Consider the following 20,663-nt stretch of genomic DNA (forward strand, 5'->3'; position numbering starts at 1 on the left):
CATAAGACAGTCATGAAAGCAAATTAACATTATAATTAAATATTAGATGTGCTTTTAACTAATTGAAGATTTAGTAGCTTGTATAGATACGTTTACATTACAATTTACAATGACAATTTATATTTACAATTAATCTAAGCAAACTGCGTATGTATTCACAAGCCACGTACAATCTTATTTAAACAAAAATACCTTGAAACATTAATATCACCGTGTACAATAGCTTAATTTCAACCATGTCGTATTTCCACGCACCAAAAACACAATTACTCGTAACAAACATCCACGGGAAAATTACAAATTCCACTCGAGATATTCCCAATTCATAATTCTCTAATTTTCCGCTGGAAATTACGAAATAATAAACTTAACGTTCCCTGTTCGGTTTCTTAATCCCAAGAGAAATTTTACTATACGCGCGGTATCATAAATCGAATTTGCGTACACTTTGTACGTGGCTATAGACGCGTCGATGGATGATACTTCTGTCAGTGTTGAGAAAGTAAAATAGCTTCCTTTCCCGGTATCAAGCAATTCCCCGTCAAACTCGATTTTCCAGCCACGTTCTCTCCTTTGACAGACGTTTCAATATTTTCCCGGAGACACGGAGACGCGATACTGATAACATCCTCGAGGGATACGCGAGGATTTCACCTATGCATCATCCCTGTTTATACATGTTATTCGCACGGTGTGCTAATGCACACGTTTCTCATCGTGCACGCACATGGTCTTCTATCCTTCGTACTGTGTATACTAGCAGTACGCGTGCACTTTGCGCAGTTAGGCTAACAGGGTTATGTAGTTTCACCGTCGACATGGGAGACAGTAACTATTCTATTTAATTTGATTACCCCTACGCCTATCTGCCACCGCGTGTAACACCTACTAATAGCTAATTTGCAACTGCATTAGTTAGTTAAATATGCCGGCGTATCGTACCCCGGCTAATCAGAACTGAATTGCGTGAGCGCCGACCGCTACAAGCTTCATCGATGATCGTGCGGCCGGAGAAATTACCGCATCCCCAATTGTTTCGTTGTGCGGTTGTCGCTTCCGTTCCGGAAACCTGTTTCGGATACCACTGCCTCCAATTCCTGGTTATGTTACCGTTCGTTCGATATCCGCTGTATGTCTCCATTTTCGGATAATCGAGGAGAAACTCCGGCAGATACGTCTAGAGCTGGTTTTTCTGAAACGTCTTGAAATCAGTATCCTTAATGCTTCGTACAACGCGGAGATAAAGGCTGTCCATTCTGTTGGATTTTAGTGGCCCTTTTCGTAAATGCTAGACTTTTCAAGAAAAACAGACGAATTCTTTTGTAGTTTTTACTGACACCTAATGTAACACTGTTTTGTCTTCTAAAAGTGATAGATCTTCTACTATTTTTTATTGGTGCCTTGTGTAGTTTTCAGTATTCTCATTCATAAGTGGAGAAAATAAAGAGCGGAAGATTATGAAGAACTATAATTTTGATTAAACAGAAATATATTGCTTGCTAGAATTTTGTAAAAATATAGCGAAATATTCACTGGCATGCTAGACTGTAATCACGAAAAAAGAAAATAGTATTGATTACGCGTTTGGCACATAATTTTAGTGTATTTAGAAAGGAGTTAGATTGTACTTATTTCTATCTAAACTGCCGTATATTAAGTTGGAAAATTATCATAATCGAATGTTACCAGTGTTTGAATATTCGATATCTTTGATGTCTCGATATTATAGTACTTTGTATATGTATCTATGGTATCCAAATAATACAATACCTCGATATCTTCATATGTTAAATTTTTGGTAATACTTCGTATTTTGATATTTGATAATCTTGATGCTTTAATGTCTCGATGCAGCGGTATATATCACAATTGTACTTTGTATATGTATCTATGGTATCCAAATAATACAATACCTCGATATCTTTATATGTTAAATTTTTGGTAATACTTCGTATTCTGATATTTGATAATCTTGATGCTTTAATGTCTCGATGCAGCGGTATATATCACAATTTCTTGATATTTCCATACCTTCGAACCTCGATATCTTGATACTCGATACCTCCATATAAAGTTTCATGATGTTATATTACTTTGGTATCCTAATAACCAATTATAGGTATCCCAATTAGTATTCTAAAATGCTGATACGTCGATAGGTAGAACAAAAGTTTCCATCAAAAAATGCTGTAAAATTAAGGTTTAAAATTATTCTAAAAGCTATTTTTGCATATTTAGAAAGTAACAAGAACGTTAATATATATATCCCAGAAGTAATTTTGCTATTAAATTTTAATGAAATACCACTCAAAGTTCTTTAGTATCAAGCTCTAATTATTCAGATTGCTAAATAGTAATAACTGTTACTAGGTAAAAATAAATAATCGTTCGTTTCTAAGATACTTCATCTTCTCGGCGACGAGGCATTAAATGCATATTTTATCATGGACGAATGAATAATAGTGCCGTTCTTTGTGATCAAAGGGAGATAAATTCCCTGCGGCATAATAAATAACATCCTCATCTAAACGCGGATGAAATTGCTCCATTGCCTATCAAAAGTTCCTGGAAATTGTTAAAAGCAGCTTCTTTAACCGGCAATTTTAATATTCCTTCTCTATCATCATCTTGTAATTTGCCTCTTGGTCCCCTGGAAATTGTTACGATAGATATAACACAGCCTTTTTTCCCCGAGGTGGTGCCTTTATTTGGTATACATGAAAATATTAATGTGAACGCAATTTTCTATATCCACAACGCCGGGAAAAATGAATATTGTATACGTTTAGTAGGTTTCCTTTCACTTCCTCGTTTTCTCTCTCTCTCTCTCTCTCTCTCTCTCTCTCTCTCTCTCTCTCACATACACTACCTTTTTCATAAGGAATATTAAAATCATAAAATACAGAATAAATGTTAAAATTCAGTCACACGTGCAAGGGACATGATTTTTTATAAGAAAACGATACAATATGAATTATTCGTATATGTTGAAATTGAATTTGTTAACTTTCGCTGTGTGAAGTGTGCTATAATGATAAAAATAAATGGAAGAAATATTTTGATACTTGGCGTCTAATTATCTAACTACACATCGTATTTGATTAATTCTTAATCACACACAACTGTATCTTTGCTACAAACGTACAACCTGTTAAATTACTTGGTATCTACTAATTTGATTTATTTACTAAATCACTGTATTGAAATAATTATTGAAACATGTATCATTATAGAAGCAAAATAATCATATTACAGAAGTTTTCACATTGAATGATACACTCCAATCAAAAACTCTAAGATCCTTAATAGGTGCACCTTGGTATGTTACAAACGAAACAATACATCGCGACCTTAAGATACCCACAGTCAAAGAAGAAATATCCAAGTTCAGAAACAGATATAATATAAGAGTCAACAATCACCAAAACCCACTAGTTACCCAATTACTTAATACGACGGGTCAGATCCGCAGACTAAAAAGGCAATACCACTTAGATTGAAGCATTAGATTCAACTAGAATCAAACATACTATAAACTTTTATAATCCAAGTTACGGTACCATACCAAAATAATTTACTTAAAATTCTGTATAAGAATTGATTGTAAATAATCTACTAAATAAAAAAAAATTTAATGATACACTAATGTGCTGTTATTTGTACTTATCTTGTACAATCGAAGTTACAGAAAAATTCTAGAATTTCCTTTAAATCGTAGCAAAGAAATACGTCGATTCAACTTTCGTAAAGATATCATCATAAAATGAATCATCGTATAATCTGTAAACATCGGTCACGCGATATTAAGCTACAGAAGATCATCTAAAATTCGTGTTTTAAAGTAATGCACCAAATGTTACGAAAAAGTTTTGCCAAGTTGCTACAATGCAACACTTACAATTAGCATTCGCGTCGAAGAAGCAAAAGATGGTGGTTGAGTAAGGAGAATAAAGAATATTCCAAAGCTTCCAGTAACGTTCCAGCAACTACTTCGTAGAACGGTATTTGCATGGCTGCTTGCATATCTACGGTTTACGTCGGAATTGCATCGAAAATGCAAAAAGTCGGAGCGCAATAAAAATATAACGCGAGCGGAAAGAGAAGAAGAGAGAGGAGAAGAAGTAGATAAGGAAACGGATGGGCCGAGCTCTTAGGAAGCTCCGGCTTATTAAAGTGGAAGTTCGCCGCGCTTTTTGAACCCGTCCCCGCGACGTGCCGCGGCGACAGCTTTGCTTGAACTTTCTCAAGAAGCGAGCCGTAACTCGCGAAACCAATAATACGCCCATAATCTCTTTTTCATCCCTTCGTCGCCGCATCCTCGTTCTTCTTCTCTTTTTTTCTCATTGCACGTCGTATTCACCGCTGTAAGAAAAGTTCCAAGCATGGAAGACTAGAAACTACTTGATTGCAGATGGTTTTATAACAGCAGAACCAAGATGTTGTCGTTTGACGTTTGGCTATTCGACATCTTCAATTAGTCGCCATGAGGATCGTCGATCGTCTTGTTATTTGTTGGTCGATAGGGTAGATGTACATAAGTTGATAGCCCAGAAGGAATTTTAGAGGAATTTTTAAAGAATTTAGAAAGGACTTCATAAGTTGGGCAATTTTAAACGCGTAGTTGAGAATATTAATCCACATACAAGGTTCCATTTTGTCCTTAAAAGTAACATGAATTTAATATTGACCAGCGGAGCTACGGCTTCTATTTCGTTATTTAGTAGAAGGAAATTTTAAGCAGATTATAAAAGCAAGTTAAAGGAGTAGGGGATAGGAAAAGCAGAATATTATTAACAGAGGAGAAGAAGTTTTAGTTTCTAACTATAATACGATGTAAGATGAGAGAAAAAGTAGTATAGAGCGTTCTTTTATCTATCAGAAGTTAAATATTTTAATCTCTTGCATAATCGACATTGCGAGGTAACTATTTTATCACGTTTAAGAATACATTATGAGCTACCCTTATGAGATAAAACGTTTATTTGCTTTGATTAAAGGTAGAAGTTCTTGATCTTCCTTATAATAGAGCATCGTGCGAACATTTTATTTGGAAGACAAAAATTTTCAATGAAACGCGGAATATTTATAACAAATATCTTAATTGTACTTATTTGTGGCAAAATATTCTAATAACAGAATACAAAAGTTAAGCTGTACTGGCACAACTATATTAAGATTAATTCTTTGGTTTCTGAAAAGCCAATTACAAAAATTTTTTCACAGAACGCATTTAATATTTAAAAATATGTAAAATATTCACAGCATAGAATATTTCTTATAAGTAGGTGAAATGATATCTTTATTTAGGTTCTATAAAAATATAAATTTGAATAAATACTACCACAATCTAATAGTAGAATTAATCAGTTTGACTTCTGAGTGGTGCAATTATCTAAAACGAAGATTTCCAACGTAATAATCATCTCGAATCAATAATTGCAACCTTTTATGGCAGAACTTTTTTATATCCTATTTTTACGATAGATAACATTTCCACGCGTTTATTACGCAGCCTGAATTGATTGGATTTCTTTTATGTGTTCTGCGAACAAGAAATCGTTCTCAAGCCCAATACTACAGCTTTAATCTCTTTCTTTTCGCAGAAAGAAAGTTTCGGACGAACACACCAAGCTTCTCAATCAAGAACCTTTATTGCATTTAAACAGTTACTCGCTTGGAAAGTTCAGCTCTGGACTTCGATATTTAAAAAGAGAAAAAGTTGCAACCTGTGATTTCATACGACGAACATTTTATAGCTACTTGTCGATAGAACGACTTTTAATGGTTCGAAGCACTCAATTTCGTTTAGAGTTCCTTAGCGTTTCTTCATGCACGTCAGCAAAGTCTGACGTACAGGCTTCAAGAAAAACAGGATAAATAAATAAATAAGTAGTCAGACGGATTTGACAAGTTGACATATCTATTTCGACGAAGAAATAAGAAATTAAACTTGAAAGTGTGTTTGAGTTTTATCACAGAAAATATTTCGATTCGGTGAATAATTTCTAGCTTGTCAAAATAGAGAAGAAATAAAAGATATAAGTCCATGAATGCGATCGAATACTTATCAGAGTTTTAAAATTTATTTTGGAACGAAGTGTTAAATTCAAAGTAAAATTATTGTAGAAATTAATATAATTATAAAACTAAATATAAAAGTGTGTTTGAGTTTTATTTGTGGAGAAATTTCGTTTCTATAAATATTTTGAAGCTCTTAAAAAGGAAGAATAAATAAAAATAATAAATATATAAATTTGATTGAATATTATTCAAGATCTTTGATACAATAAAAATGAGAAATAAATGTTTATACTCCCTTTTACGCAGAGAAAGCAATGAATTTTTGTTTTCAGTAAAAACAGATTAATTTACAGTTCCTTTTTATACGAATTAATTTAAATTACGTGCGAGCAACATGAAATTAAAAAAAATAATTTACATGTACAGCTTACGAATTACGAAAAGTCCACTGTCCTTTTTAATTAAAATCTTCGTTATTTGCCCTTTGTTTTAAGGATTTTGCTGTTCGTTTTGTAATATTTGTATCCTTCTGACAGCAACGTTTAAAGCTTTTATAATCTCCATTTTATAATGCATCATTTCACATCAAAATATTATTCATTATGGATACTTCATAATTTATATAGCTTTTAAACCACTTTAAGTGGGATGGTTTAGTTTAAACCACTTCCTCCAACTTTACGTAGATAAATCTGTCAAAAACTTTTACATATTCATACCTTACTCATTCATAAATTTGCACAATTTCTCATACATCGTTCCCTACGCCAATTTTTTGCTAAACGAAAAAGTTTTCCGATATTTTGGAAAAGTATATTCTCTTCTGACGACTACAAAACTCGAAGCATTAATTCTCCGAAAGATGCATTCTATCTATTGCAGGTGTTTACGATCTCTGTTCCGAAAATTAAAATGTACTACATTTAAAACGTCTACAAAATTTACAGCGTATTCCTTATCTTTCGTACGATAAATTCTATAAAATTTAATTTCAAATATTTTAACGAACGAGGTTGGAATTAGACGGAAAAAATCTAGAAGACTGAGAAGACATAAAAAAATGTGTTTCTATTGTAAAAAATAGTGCAACTACAAAATGCACGCGCATCATTACTCCCGCGAAAAATATGCTCGTCAAAAGTATAATTCTTCTTAAAGCATGCAAATGAACTGGTTCTGTAAAAATGTTTGTCACGAAGTCCCTAGCTTCTTCGTTTAATTAGACACAATTTCCTTACAATATAATTAAAGATAAACTCATAGAAATCATATGATGCAAGAAATATTTTATTTAAAAAAATTGAAATATGTTGAACAGAAAGTAACATTTTTACATATTTCATTAACGATAGAAAGACAAATATGAGCATGCACCATTCTTGTCACGAGCTTCTCTATTTATTCCTACGAAATCATAAAACTTCATTTTTCATTGAAACTCGCGGTAGCCGGTGTGCGTAGGACGCCTGGAAACTAGTAAAACGTCCGGAAACTAGTAAAACGTCCGGAAAACCGGTCTTTCTGGTTTTCGCGAGCGGTACAAAGCTTTTAATTACGTTTTCTTCCGCGTAATGACGAGAGAGGGCTGCGAGAGGAGGCAAGGGACAAACACAAAGGCTTTCGAAACGCAGTTTCTGCTCCGCTATCGGGTTGTATTTAAATGCGCGCATTAACTTTGTTACTATAGATAACGGGATTTTAATTGATAACGATAATACGCGTTAAAATCCGTATTAACTCCGTTACACGCTTGCTGTATTTATATTCGCTCGGCAACAGCGGTTCCGATTTAATGCCTGCTTTTAAATGATCGAACCGTGTCACTGCCAGTTTTGTGCGATCGCATGCGAGTAGATTATTATTATTAATTGTAGATATTTCGTGATTTAGTTATATTTCTCCGATAACGTGTCGAGTTCGTTTCGCTTCGTGAAAGTAATTATCGTTTTGACTAACTGGATAAACTTCTATGTAGCGAGTTTGGTTAATGTTCATTCATATCCTATTTTCGTGCATTTTGTAATTTGTAATTTTGGAGAAATTTAGGGCAGAACTGTAGAAATTGTGCGAGTGACTTTATAATTTGAGGATTTTCATTTTTTTTTTTTTTTTGCCTGTACATTTTTATCTTGCGTATGTATAGTGGCAGACTAAAGAAAATTTGGGACGTAAAGATTGTTACTGATATGGTACAAAGTTTAATGCAAAAGTTGCTAATATTCGTTGCACGTACCAAGTAAATTTTCCAATTTTAAACTTTCTTTAGTCCACCAATGTGTATATGTATCTTCTTCTTAATCGTTAATTATAATACTTAGATTTTAATGGTTCAAATTCCAGTGTTCACAATGAGCTTTAGTTTCATCAGGTTTTTCCTTTGTTTCAATAATCGAAGAAATGAAGTGACTAATGTGATTATATATCGGGATGGCAACTAAGTGATTGCGGAGTTTGTCAATACCACCTAATGACAAAATCCGCGATAACTTAGTTGCCAGTCCAATAATAATTTCTTTGAAATAATAAGAACTTTGCTAAAATACGAGTATATCGAATATGAAGTGAACGTTTAGTCAAGCTGAGTCTAATAAGGAACAGTAACCAATAGCAAGTAAGAGACTTGGATGAAACTGTAACAGTGGTCTCAATTTGAAATACATCGTGATTTCCAAGCCGTCATTAATTATTCGATACAAGAAACTATAGCAGTCCCCGTGGTGCATCGTATTTGGTTGCATATCATGACTCGCTAGAGAATTGCTCGTTGTCTTCCTCCAGGTTTCTTTGAACATCGCAAACATTACCGTTCACTAAACTCGAGCAATTTGAAACTTGCGAGAATCTTACCGTTCAATGATTCTGCTTTCGTAGAATAGTAATTATGAGATTATTCTATTCCCTAAATGATAAGGTGCACGTTTTTGTACTTGAAATTTATACGTTATAGGTACATTTTTTTAGTATTTATTCAAAACTAGTTTTAACACGGTGTTTATCTGTGTACACATATCTCTATATCGTATTTTATTTAAGACCATACATACGATATTTATTTAATTCATTAATCAGTTATTAATACACAAGTAATAATCACTTTCAAAATTTTTAAAAATTGCAATTTTTGAACATTGGTATTTGCACAGAATTTTGTTAGAAAATCCATTGCATAGTTTTTATTAATTGTTGATTGAAATTCATCGATGAACATTAAATTTGGTCCAGATGGTTGGAAACTGTTTTTATATTTTTCATAATTGTTCATTATAAAATCTTTCAAAACATAGAATCATATGTTTACTGTAGAAAATATTTTAACTTCCAAATTCTAACTTTACAACCCTTCAATTTGATATTTGGAATTTCTCTCAACGGTCCGCCGCACAATTCATAAATTGTTAAATAAAATTTTCCAAAAAATCAAATTGAAACCAACGATAAAATTCATCGATGATTATTGAATTTAACACGCGGCCAGGAAATTATACGTATATTTTTAGCAAAAATTTATTTCCGAATTATTTAAACATAGAATAAATATCTATTATAAAATATTAATCTATCGTAAAACATTATCGTAAATAAATATCTAAAATTTTTATCGTGTATAATTAGATTTTATTTTGAAAAATTTTAACTTCCATCGACATTAACTTTGCGCTGTCTTTCACGAGAAGCTGACGCATCGCTGCGAATTAATTTCATTTATACGGACGGTAAAAGCTTTCAATTTCTTTAAAAATTCTAGCACATATAACGAGAAACTATAAAACACGCGCGTTTTTAATTTCACCATCGTGTATCGTTGCCAATTTCAAGACAGAACGAGCAGAGAAACTCGAGAAAGCATTTCGCTGTTGATATTTTTACGCTTTCGTTGCAGTTCTCTTAATTCGAAACAATGAAACTCAGCATCGTGTCTCGACAGTCTTAGCACGATCTTCTTGATTTTGTTTCGTTTAGCTCCGATACGTGCTTTGGTCTTCTCGTCCTGAACAAATTGTGTTAAAGTATTCCGTGTCTTTCTTGTCGCGTTAATTTGATCTTTTGAGTAACGCGGTGAATTTGTAAGATCTAAATTAACTATGATTCTTTACACATTAAATATTGCGCGCAAATAATTTCTTAATTAGCTGGAAAAAATTGTATTATTAGTTTGGTATTAATCATGGTAGTCGCATGAAGAGATTTATTTTCAGCTTCAAAGATGAAATATAAAATACGCATTAGTGAAAAAAGAAAATTTTATGGACTCAGTATAGAACATTATTTCATCACAATTTTGGTGTAAAACATCAGTTATTTGGGAAGACAGATTCATTTACAGAAGATTTGAAGATGGAAAAACGTACAAAATACATTAAAACGTATAAAGCATCCAAAGTATAATATTTTAAAATACCTCACACACTTAATAAACTTATCATTTTGCTCTAAAATAATTTACGATGCAATTTATCTTATTAATTCTTAATAAAGACGAGCCTTTTAATTATAATCTGCAGGTTGAGATTTAAATTTTCCATTAAAATACCTCAAAACCTCGTCTATTTTATCTAAAATTAATATACCTACTTTTATTTCGCCACGGTAGTTAAGAATTAATTTAATACCAAATATTTGATAAAACAAAGGAGAAAATTAGAGAAACAGTCTGATATAACACAAATCTGCTAACAAGAGTTCTCACAAAATTCTTCATTGCACTCGCTAAACGTCTATCAATATCAGGAAAACTAATGAAGACGTTAAACCGTGGCATTTTCCAATGCCATTGGAAAAACGTCCGTCGATAGAATTAATATCAATCCATTCGCATTTTCTGATCGTGAAGCATCATCGTCCGTTCCCTCATCGGGAGAAAGAGTCGCGAATTGTTTGGCCGTACGGCGATTCACGAGTCATTGAACGTGGCTTTTTTATCGAGGAGGAAACAGGCACAAGGGTGGAATTTGCACGTAAATCAAAACGTTTCGTTCGCGCTCTGCTTGCCGCGAACAGTTGGAATCAATGCTGTCGGTCTCACCGGGATCGTTCCACACTGTCATATCGGGCAACTCCGCTCGTTGATAATTCGATCGACGATCTAATTCGAAGAAACGCAGGCGGTCGTTCGCTTCGTAACCGAATCACGCGGTTCGCTGATCTCGTTCGTACCCGACGGATTCTACTTTCGTCGCGTCGAGAAAATGCTATGACGTATCTCGTGGAAACGAGGGAAGGGTGCTGTTTAAGACGTTGAGACCGTCGACTGCGTGCTATGGAAATGACTGTCTTTGGAATCGAAAGAAGAACGATAAGACTATTTTTCTCGGTTCAAAATGCTGGATGATTGGATAGAGTGTGTTGATAATTGAAAAATTATTCATTATTTGATAATTGAACATTTTAATCGTCGAGGAAAGAGACAAATATGTCTGTAGAATTGGACGAAGCGCGTTCGATGATTTCAAAATTGAGAACATTTCTATTGATAGGAGAAGAGGCTAATACGCGTGGTTTATATATTCGTTTATATATTATAGAATTAATTATTATAGAATAATATATGGTTTATATATTATAGAATTATCGCGAACCTCTTCTTCACCGTTTTCAAGCAGATTGGTGATTACAAGTTCCATATTTATGGAATCTTCGAAGACATTACCGAACACCTGACCAAAGGAAATATTTTTTTATGAACAAGGTATCACCAGGTAGACGAATTGTTAATGCTTAATGGCAAAAGAATTTCTGGTATATCTTTGAATAAATGACAAGGGCCGACATAGATTATTATATTTGAAGATATGTATATTGTATTTAAGTATCATGTTGGATATTATAATTGTATAAAAATACCAAAAGTTTTTCTACCTAATGGAAACGGGAAGATTAAAAAATGGGAAGAAAAAATGGGAAGATTAAAGTATAAATTAGGACAGTATGTAAGAGAATGTGGTTAAAATATCTTTATTTCGTGATTGCTCGATTGTTACCACGAACCGCAATTACAGGGCAATTTCCATATATTTCGTTGAAACACGAATAACAGCTGGCTAATTATGGCAGCTCGGGCAATTACTTTTTCATAATCTAACCGCATTAGTCGCCATTTTTTCCTCGCAATCCCTTGACATGCACAGTGAAAAATTGGCAATATTTTGTGGAAAAATAATTATAACCCATTTATATGCTGATTATTGTAACGCTAATTAATTCAGGTTGTTTTAAATCAAATTGGAAAATAAATTATCCAAAAGCTTTTAATTTTATACTACTATGACGAAAATTAATTAGTTACGTATTTACAGACGTTATATGCTATAAAATATATACTATACTTATATACTTTATAATACTAAAGACGTAACAAAGAAATCAATTTCCCATCGACGTTCATTACTCAATCGCTTCACAGTAACCATCGTTGAAATGGTCGAAGAAAAACGTTAGGAGATTCCCTTTTTGCATAACGAGAGACGCGAAATCCAATCGAAAAGGGATACAAATAGAACAAAAGACGAGCCTCGATAAAAGTAGGAATAATAGACGAGATGGCCGACGACGAAATCTCGTCGTTTTTCGTGCCAGCAGCACGCAGTGATGTGGGTCAGTGTTTGCAGCGGTATTTCAAGGGGCAAGTTGAGCGAGAGAATATAAATTTTCCGTGGTTCATTTCATTCAACAGGGAGGCGGATATGAATGTTCACGCGTTCGATTCAAATTGAAATGCCCGACGGACTTATACCTTTCATTCGCGAATCGCGTCTACAATGCCTACGATGAGCATAAATAATTACTGTGGTTTCAGACGTATGCTATGAGCTACGTTGGAAAAGCATGGTATTCGCTGGTAAAACGTTTCTCTCGTTTATTCTCTCTTCTATTCTTGTTTCAACCAGCTATCAACTATCACCTTTCCTTTCGATTGTAACACTAATGTTAGAGGGTTTGAAACTATTCTTTGTAGACAATGGTAGAAGATTCTCGCTAGTAATTTTGACAATCTTCTGAACGTTTAATATTTTAAATTATAAGAGTAGTCGGTTAAAACCGACGTCAAAATGAATTCAATAACGTTAATGTTATCTTATAATTAAAATATCTCTAGTACCTTATATTTCTGCTTTATATGCAACAAACTCATAAAGATAATTTACTCTCTCTCTCTCTCTCTCTCCCCCTTCTTCATAATTTTACTGCGATACTAACTTCAAATCACAACCATCCTTCCAAGCAGGAACTTAAAATACACCCATAAGGTACAGCCCTGTCCATAAAATACACCCCCCAGTAAATGCCAAACCTGGTCATAAAGATTATTGCTCAGGAGAACAAGAATCATATACAATGGCTTCGAACGTTTCCCAGAATCGTTCGCAAAACATAATGCATTGAAATGGCATTGTATACGTAACTATATGTACAGTTATAGAGATGTATATCGAGAGGGGTCCAAGAGCGTCGCGACGCCGCCGGTCAAAGCACTTTGAAACCGCGTTCGACGAAGATAAGAACTCGCTCGAATTTGCTCGGCGAAGCACGAGCACGTGAAATTGGAAAGGAAAAGAGGAGGCGTCGCGACGTGGACGCGCAGCTTCCGCCCGTTTCCGCTTTCTGTCTTTCTGCACCTCTGTGAATCGAGTTCTCGTTGACGCCTCCCTTTCATCGCGTCTCTTACCCCCACGACCAGAGCGACGCTCTTGCACATGATTTCCCGGCGTCGCTTTTCTTCGACACTCGAACCGAATGGAACTGTCACCTCGTTTTTCAGGTGGACATCACCGAGCTGTGCCCATCGGCCACGGTCCTGGCACAGCAATTGACCCACGTGGAACTCGAGAGGCTCTCGTATATCGGCCCAGAAGAATTCGTCCAAGCCTTTGCCAAGGTTTGTACACCTGCCTCTTCCATTTGTCACGTCCGTTTAATAGTACGTTCTTTCTCTCCTCTATTTCTTTTTTCATTTATCGATGTTTTTTAATATCATTGAAAATATATTTTAGATAGAGCAATTTTAGGTTGAAGCAAACGTAATGAAACCTCGATTATCAGAACGCTGATTAATGGAACAGTTAATTATCGGGACATCGATAAACAGAACATTCGGAAACGGTTTTTTATAAAAATATCGATGCACATGTATCGTAATTAATTCGTATGTAATCGAGGTTCTATGCTAATGAATATACTTGCTATGTCAATAAATGGTAATTTTAATTAATAAGTTGAAAGAAGAAATTTCATATTAATCGTGGATATTGATTTTTCTTATAAACAGGAATCTCCTCACTTGGAAACATCCTTCAAGGACATGAAGAAAACACGCAATCTCGAATCGTACGTCCAGTGGTTTAATAGACTGAGCTATTTCGTTGCGACTGAAGTATGCAAGGTAAATTAAATATATGTTGCTTAATTATTATAATTACTTAATAAATATCGTACAAATTCACTTTATCTAAAAATATGTACATGTACTGCATAAAAAGCAATCTATTTGATATAAAGTAATTTTAGAAAACAAATTTTTCCATCAAAAGTAACATAATCACAATACATTATTCCTTTTCTTTGCAATATAAATTTCGTGATTCGATTTCACAAAATACGATATTTTATTTAAAAAGTTCCACTGTTTTGTAGCATGCAAAAAAGAAACAGCGCGTTCGTGTGGTTGAATATTGGATCGAAACCGCCCGTGAATGCTTCAACATTGGCAATTTCAATTCCCTAATGGCGATCATCGCTGGCTTGAACATGTCACCCATATCTCGCCTGAAGAAAACGGTGAGTTGTACTCGTATTCGACGTCATTTTAAATATTGATAGCCACAGCTACAATAGCCGTGCCTCATTATAATGTTAATGAAATTTCAGAACGTTTTACGTAACGCGACAGATGCGCAATCGAATATTAAAAACAAGTTTAGATACTTTCGTTCACTGTAAATGAATTATAAAATAGTGAAAAAAGGATAGAATTTTACCATGTTATTAAACGTATTTGCTTCGCGTAGTATTATATTTTTATCACACCAAACGTGAATAAAAATCACTCTACGTATTCGCAATCTCTATTGGAAGCAAGAAAACGAAATCACAGGGAGAACAGTCAATCATATGTCATAAAAGTCATGGACAGACGAAATGATCGACTGCGATGCCTTAAATAAAAGATATTGGAGTTAAAATGATCGATGGCAGGACTCGACAGGGACACTTTTACGACGGCTCCCTTGCTGTTTCGTTCTTTATCGGAACGACGTTGATGATGTCCAGTCGGGAAAGCATTGATGTCTCGTCGGATTGATCTACGCTCGTTTTCCCTCCGATGTAGAATGTGTACGCAGCAATGAGCGGTTTGTAATCCTCGTAAATCGAGCGTGGCGCCACGACGACCAACGTTAACCGTGACGAATCGCTGGAAATCGAATTTTCACGTCGCCGAGCGAAAAGCAGCTTCGAAAACGAAGAACGTTTCCGCGCAGAAAATGAGGAAAAAGCGAGAATGGAAATAGATGGGCGCAGAGCTGTTTTAATTGAATTTTTACGTCACTGTTTTTCGAGTCCGATTGAAATTTACATGTGCATCGAGTTAATTAGAAAGCATTGGGAACTGTGATTTTTAATTGGGCCAGTTCCTTCTTCGCGACTGAACGTTCGTATTTTTATACGATTCTATTCAAATAAGCAAAATTCGAAGAAAAATTTAAATTTCTGACAGATTCGTTTTGATTCGTATTGGAATTTAATTGTTCTTTGAGTCACGTTTTTCTTTTTGTAATTTGTTTCATGACTACTAATTGCGATGATAGTCTGTGAGTATTGCTCGATGTATGGATTAATTGAGATTAATTAGTCAAGAGAATAATTAAATGTTGTGTTTGCCGTTTGCCTTGATTGGGAACCAAGCCACGATTTATTTTTATTTTAAAATGAAAAATTCCTTGTCGAGGATTTATTTTTCCTTCTTCGTATTGAATCCTTTTTATAACAGGTACATCAAATGATATTTTCTCAGAACAAATTACTAGAAACATTTACGATGAAGAATTTTATCGATCACACAAAATTCATCGTTGTCAAGATGAAACTGAACTCGCAACAAAATTGTCACACAGTTTCCATAAAATTTCCGATCATGAAACAAAAAGAGAGATCATGAAACATTGATCGGACCATTTTTCTCGTAAAATGAAGGGAAATATATTTCAATCAAAGACGAACGAAATTCACGCATACTTGACGAAAACACAGAATTCAACAAAGTTAAACAAAGAGCTACTGTAACGCGAATTTATTGCAGTACGGAGAAAAAGTAGGACATCGCATTCCGATCCATGACTCTGGCGAAATAATCGAATCGCGTGTTGCTTGCAGCGATTGCGTTTCCACGGGAGGAAATGAGGAAATAAAAAAGAAAGGAAGAAAAGGAGGTAGGAGGGCGGAAATACAGGAAGAGAAGTCGATACATATCGCGCGACTTGCTGTCAGTCTTTCACGATATTACTTCCTGAAGCGAGGACGACTTCTTTCGTTGTCCTGTTCTTCTTTCGCAATGAAATCCTGCTCGAAATGAAAAGACTGCGCTTCCGAAAGAAAATATAATAGACCCTTCGATCGCTGCAACGTGTATTTATCGGACAATTATTTGAAAGAATTCCCTTAAAATATATAACAGAAAATGATATATTTCTTAAAAAATTAAGAAAGAAGACTCTGTTTTATAATTTTACAGTTCTATGGTTTTGTTCGTGCGGATATAAAACTAATATGTGTGATATAGAAACGAAGATGGAATGTCATTTTAAGCGATTTAACATTTTTTACCTAACGTTAAATGAATATTTTTAGTAAAAATTAAAAAGCTTCATTCCTTTCATTTGAACTTTTGATGAATATTTAAAATTAAAATCAATATTGCTCGAAGATAAACAAGTTTTAGTACATTAGAATGAAACAATACATTTAACGATGTTACGTAGACACAGGAACAGATTGGCTATAAATGGAGAATCCACTTTTCGAGGACGGCCGAAATAACTCGAAGAAGGTTAAAAATAACGGTAACAGCCTCGTAACGAAGGTATTAACAGAGATTTTCTGGATATTGTATCGACGATACGATTTAAATGGAAATATTTTCCTCGCCGATGAAAAACGCAATTCCATCTCTAGATTGGATTTAAACGGTTGGGCGATGCGCGAAAATGGAATGGCTATTATGATAAATAAAATTAAATTTCTTTCTTTTTTTTTACCCTACTCTTAAATTCGCGGCTGCATTTCACGTCACCAAGGTACATACATAGAAATGTTCATAAATATCCTAGCTTACTGCGCTGTTTTGCAATAAAAGGCCAACACGACGAATGTATATTCCCGCAAATGAATATACGCGACACTGTGACGTAATTAACACGTCAAGTTATGGTTATCTGGCTTCCACGGAACTTGCATTTCTCTGGCGTTTGAAGAATAAAAGAATAATAGCTGGATTAAAGAAATAGTAACGGGAAACAAGGGGAACTAATAACGAGTTTTAATGAAATACAAAATAATATTATTAAAAAGTAGAATATTATGAAGCGCTTCGTAAATAATACAATTTTTGGTATACTGTAAAATAAATCACTTGTATTTTTGTTTTAGGATTTTTAATATCCGTTGGCTTTTTATAGTACATACGTAGATTTTTTTATTTGCCTTTTAACACTGTGGATATTGCTGTCTTATATATTGAAATTTACAGTGCAATGTTAATTTTTCCAAAAAAAAAAGGAACCATATCAACTGTAGAAAATCATCGACTCTGCATATAGACGTAATAAATTCCACATTTATCCCATATATAAAGTCAATCATCGCCAAACCTAGTTACAAAATCTTTAGAAAAATACCAACCATCTAGCAGAAACAAAATTATTATCTCGACAAATTCAACAGAATAAACCTCGTGTATATATCGTATACAGAATCAACCATCGTCAAAAACTTATTACGAAATTTCTAAAACACTCAACGATCTAGAGAAAACCAAACCTTCTGTTTCTCGTCAAAAATCAACAATTTTAATCCAAATTACCAGTATCTCTCTGTCTCTCTTCCACTCTTCTTTGTACACGGAACGCTTGTTTCGCGACGATAAAAAGCCGATAATAAAATGCAGGCGCGCATTAGACAATTTTATTTCTGAGAACGAGCGCGACAGTTTCTGACAAATCGACGAACGTGTACGACTTTATCGTCGGGACCGGATGAATTGCGAGGCGGAACGAGGATACCATTAAACCCATATTTGTTTTTTTTTTTTTTTTTGTCGTTTTTAATTACGAGACCGGACCGGTGTGCTCTGCGGACATATCCCTCCGGCTCTATTCGACGTGAACTGCTATTCAGGGTTCATTTGGTTCAGCCAGCTGATTTATACAGGCCGCGCTTAAAATAATTGCTGGAACTATCAGCGGCCAGCCGGCGTGGCACCGCTTCGTAATTTTCGTTAATGAAAATTTAACGCTTCTGTTCGGTCACGCTCGCGCGTTGTTTTCCCCTCTCCTGACCCACCTCACTCACTATATTTCGTACATACGAACATCAACGGACATTCGCGAAAAACATGCCAGCGAATTTTTTGTGGATCGTTTGACTGATCGACTGGTCGAACGAATTTGTGGAGAAAGGAGTCGATACCATAAGTGGAATTATCAGCTTGAATTATTTTGACAGACTTGGAGAGTTTCTCATTTTTGTTACTATGAAAATATGGAAACGTTTTTGGTAAATAGCGGACTGAAAATCGTAGCGATGTAGGTCAAGATTTTGAGAGTTTGAACGCAGTTACGAGTGTTTCAGCTTTGAGAAGTATTATTCTTCTAGTTCCATAATTAATTAAGTTATGACGTTATGCGCAATGCGTTTTAATTTGCATGAACATACGAAATTTAATAATTATAAGTACACATCAGAGGAAGTTGTAATGTTAGCTTAATAGATTTTAGAGCGAATTCAGGAAATTACAGTTTCTGAATATTTCAAAATGCCATTGATTAATTTCGTGAATAGAGGATGAGGCTATCAAAGGGCTTCTACTCATTTCCAGAAGATATATTGTACGTAATAAGAAGCCATATTTTCTAAAGTAAAAAGTTATTAATCATTGTGATCAATGAAAATTAAGTTCACAATGTAAGATAATAGTTAAAGTATGTTAATCCAAACTTTAACACAAGTGGAAATATTTGCAAAAAGTATTTGTACATCATCGCATTTATTACAACATTTACCTACTAATTAATTAGGTCCACACACGTATATTAGATTTAGTAATAGCTACAAAAATTTCCTACTACTAAAATCAAATCTATATAAAACCTAACAAAAAAACAAAAAAAAGAAAAGCAAAATCGCCTCATAAGAAAATAAGGGTCGGTGCAAATACCTTTAGTAGCCAACGTACTTGTCTTAAAACATCTTAAATATCTTCAACAATCTCGAACCTTCGAAGGAGCTACAAAATAGCCTATCTAAAATCTTCCACTCGTTCGTCTCTCTTCATCTCGACACCATCGTCTCGGAGGAAGACCGAACATTCTCACAATCAAACTACCTCCCTGCAATCTCCACCTAAAATCTTCTATCGCCCATCCCACTGTCTGAAATCTCCCAGCAAATCCAAAAATCGATCTCCCCTCGAAGAATCTATCCCCGAACGTAAGAGCTCGATGGCTCAGCGCCGTCAACAACCCCCAAACCCCTCCAGCATCCTCCATTTAGCCTGTAGGAGGATATTCTCTTTGCTCGTTCGAGCAACTTCCAAGTTCCGCGAGTTTCGCTTAGAAAGTCAGCGCGGAAAACTCGAAGGCAAGGATCCCCGGTGGCACTGAGGCATCGGCGTTCGTTCGAGAGAAGCCACCGATACGGCGACGTCGACGGAAGATGAACGATACCACCCCCGATGCCGGCTTAATTTACCACGGAGATAATCTGCGAGTGACGTTTCCTTCTTCCGCGGTGAAAGGAAGCTTCTGGCTTGCCTTTCGTCCCCTCAAAAAGCTAATTACGTTCGGTAGTTACGATCCAACCAACACAGATACCACCCACCCCCGTAGCCTCTATTCGCGTCCATTATCACGAGGGTAAGAAAGTTTCGAGCGTTGGTCGATGCTGTTCGAAAATCTTCGACGGTAGTTATCGAATGAAAACGTGTTCGCGACGAGGAGGAGTAAGTTACCACGCAGGGGTGACTTTGATATTAGGTGGTTAATCCTCCATCAATTGGAATAAATTAGGTTGGTGAGGAATTGTCGTCTGTGAGAAAGAGTGTAGGATTTATTAACTCTGATTGATGCTAACGAATAAAAATTGTGACTATTGTAGATAATTTTACATTCTTATCAGTGCAAGTAAATGGAATTTATACAGAAATAATATCTATTTCACGTTTTAGCTTCTTTAGAAAAATTAAATTTCAAATTTAATTAGCTATATTAATTGCCACGTTTCTGTGAAATGCTACAGTGCGTATAGTATGATCATTTGCTTAAATAATACATTTAATTTATTTAATATTGTAATCAATAATAAATTATAATAACGTAATATTATAATTAATAACCAATTTAATTTATTTGTGTATTAACTGCCACGTTTCTACATGA

General features: G+C 34.7%; 1 protein-coding gene across 2 annotated transcripts in view; it reads left to right on the plus strand.

Moving 5' to 3' along the window:
- Positions 1–20,663, plus strand: part of LOC132909868 (uncharacterized) — a 679,960-nt gene that overhangs the window by 634,760 nt on the left and 24,537 nt on the right. For both annotated transcript variants that reach the window (XM_060965019.1, XM_060965020.1), the window contains 3 exons: positions 13,778–13,894; positions 14,285–14,398; positions 14,650–14,793. In XM_060965019.1, coding sequence (XP_060821002.1) covers positions 13,778–13,894; positions 14,285–14,398; positions 14,650–14,793 — 375 coding nt within the window. The remainder of the gene's footprint in view (positions 1–13,777; positions 13,895–14,284; positions 14,399–14,649; positions 14,794–20,663) is intronic.

This window comes from Bombus pascuorum, chromosome 8 (assembly GCF_905332965.1).
Source record: "Bombus pascuorum chromosome 8, iyBomPasc1.1, whole genome shotgun sequence".
Lineage (NCBI taxonomy): Eukaryota > Metazoa > Arthropoda > Insecta > Hymenoptera > Apidae > Bombus > Bombus pascuorum.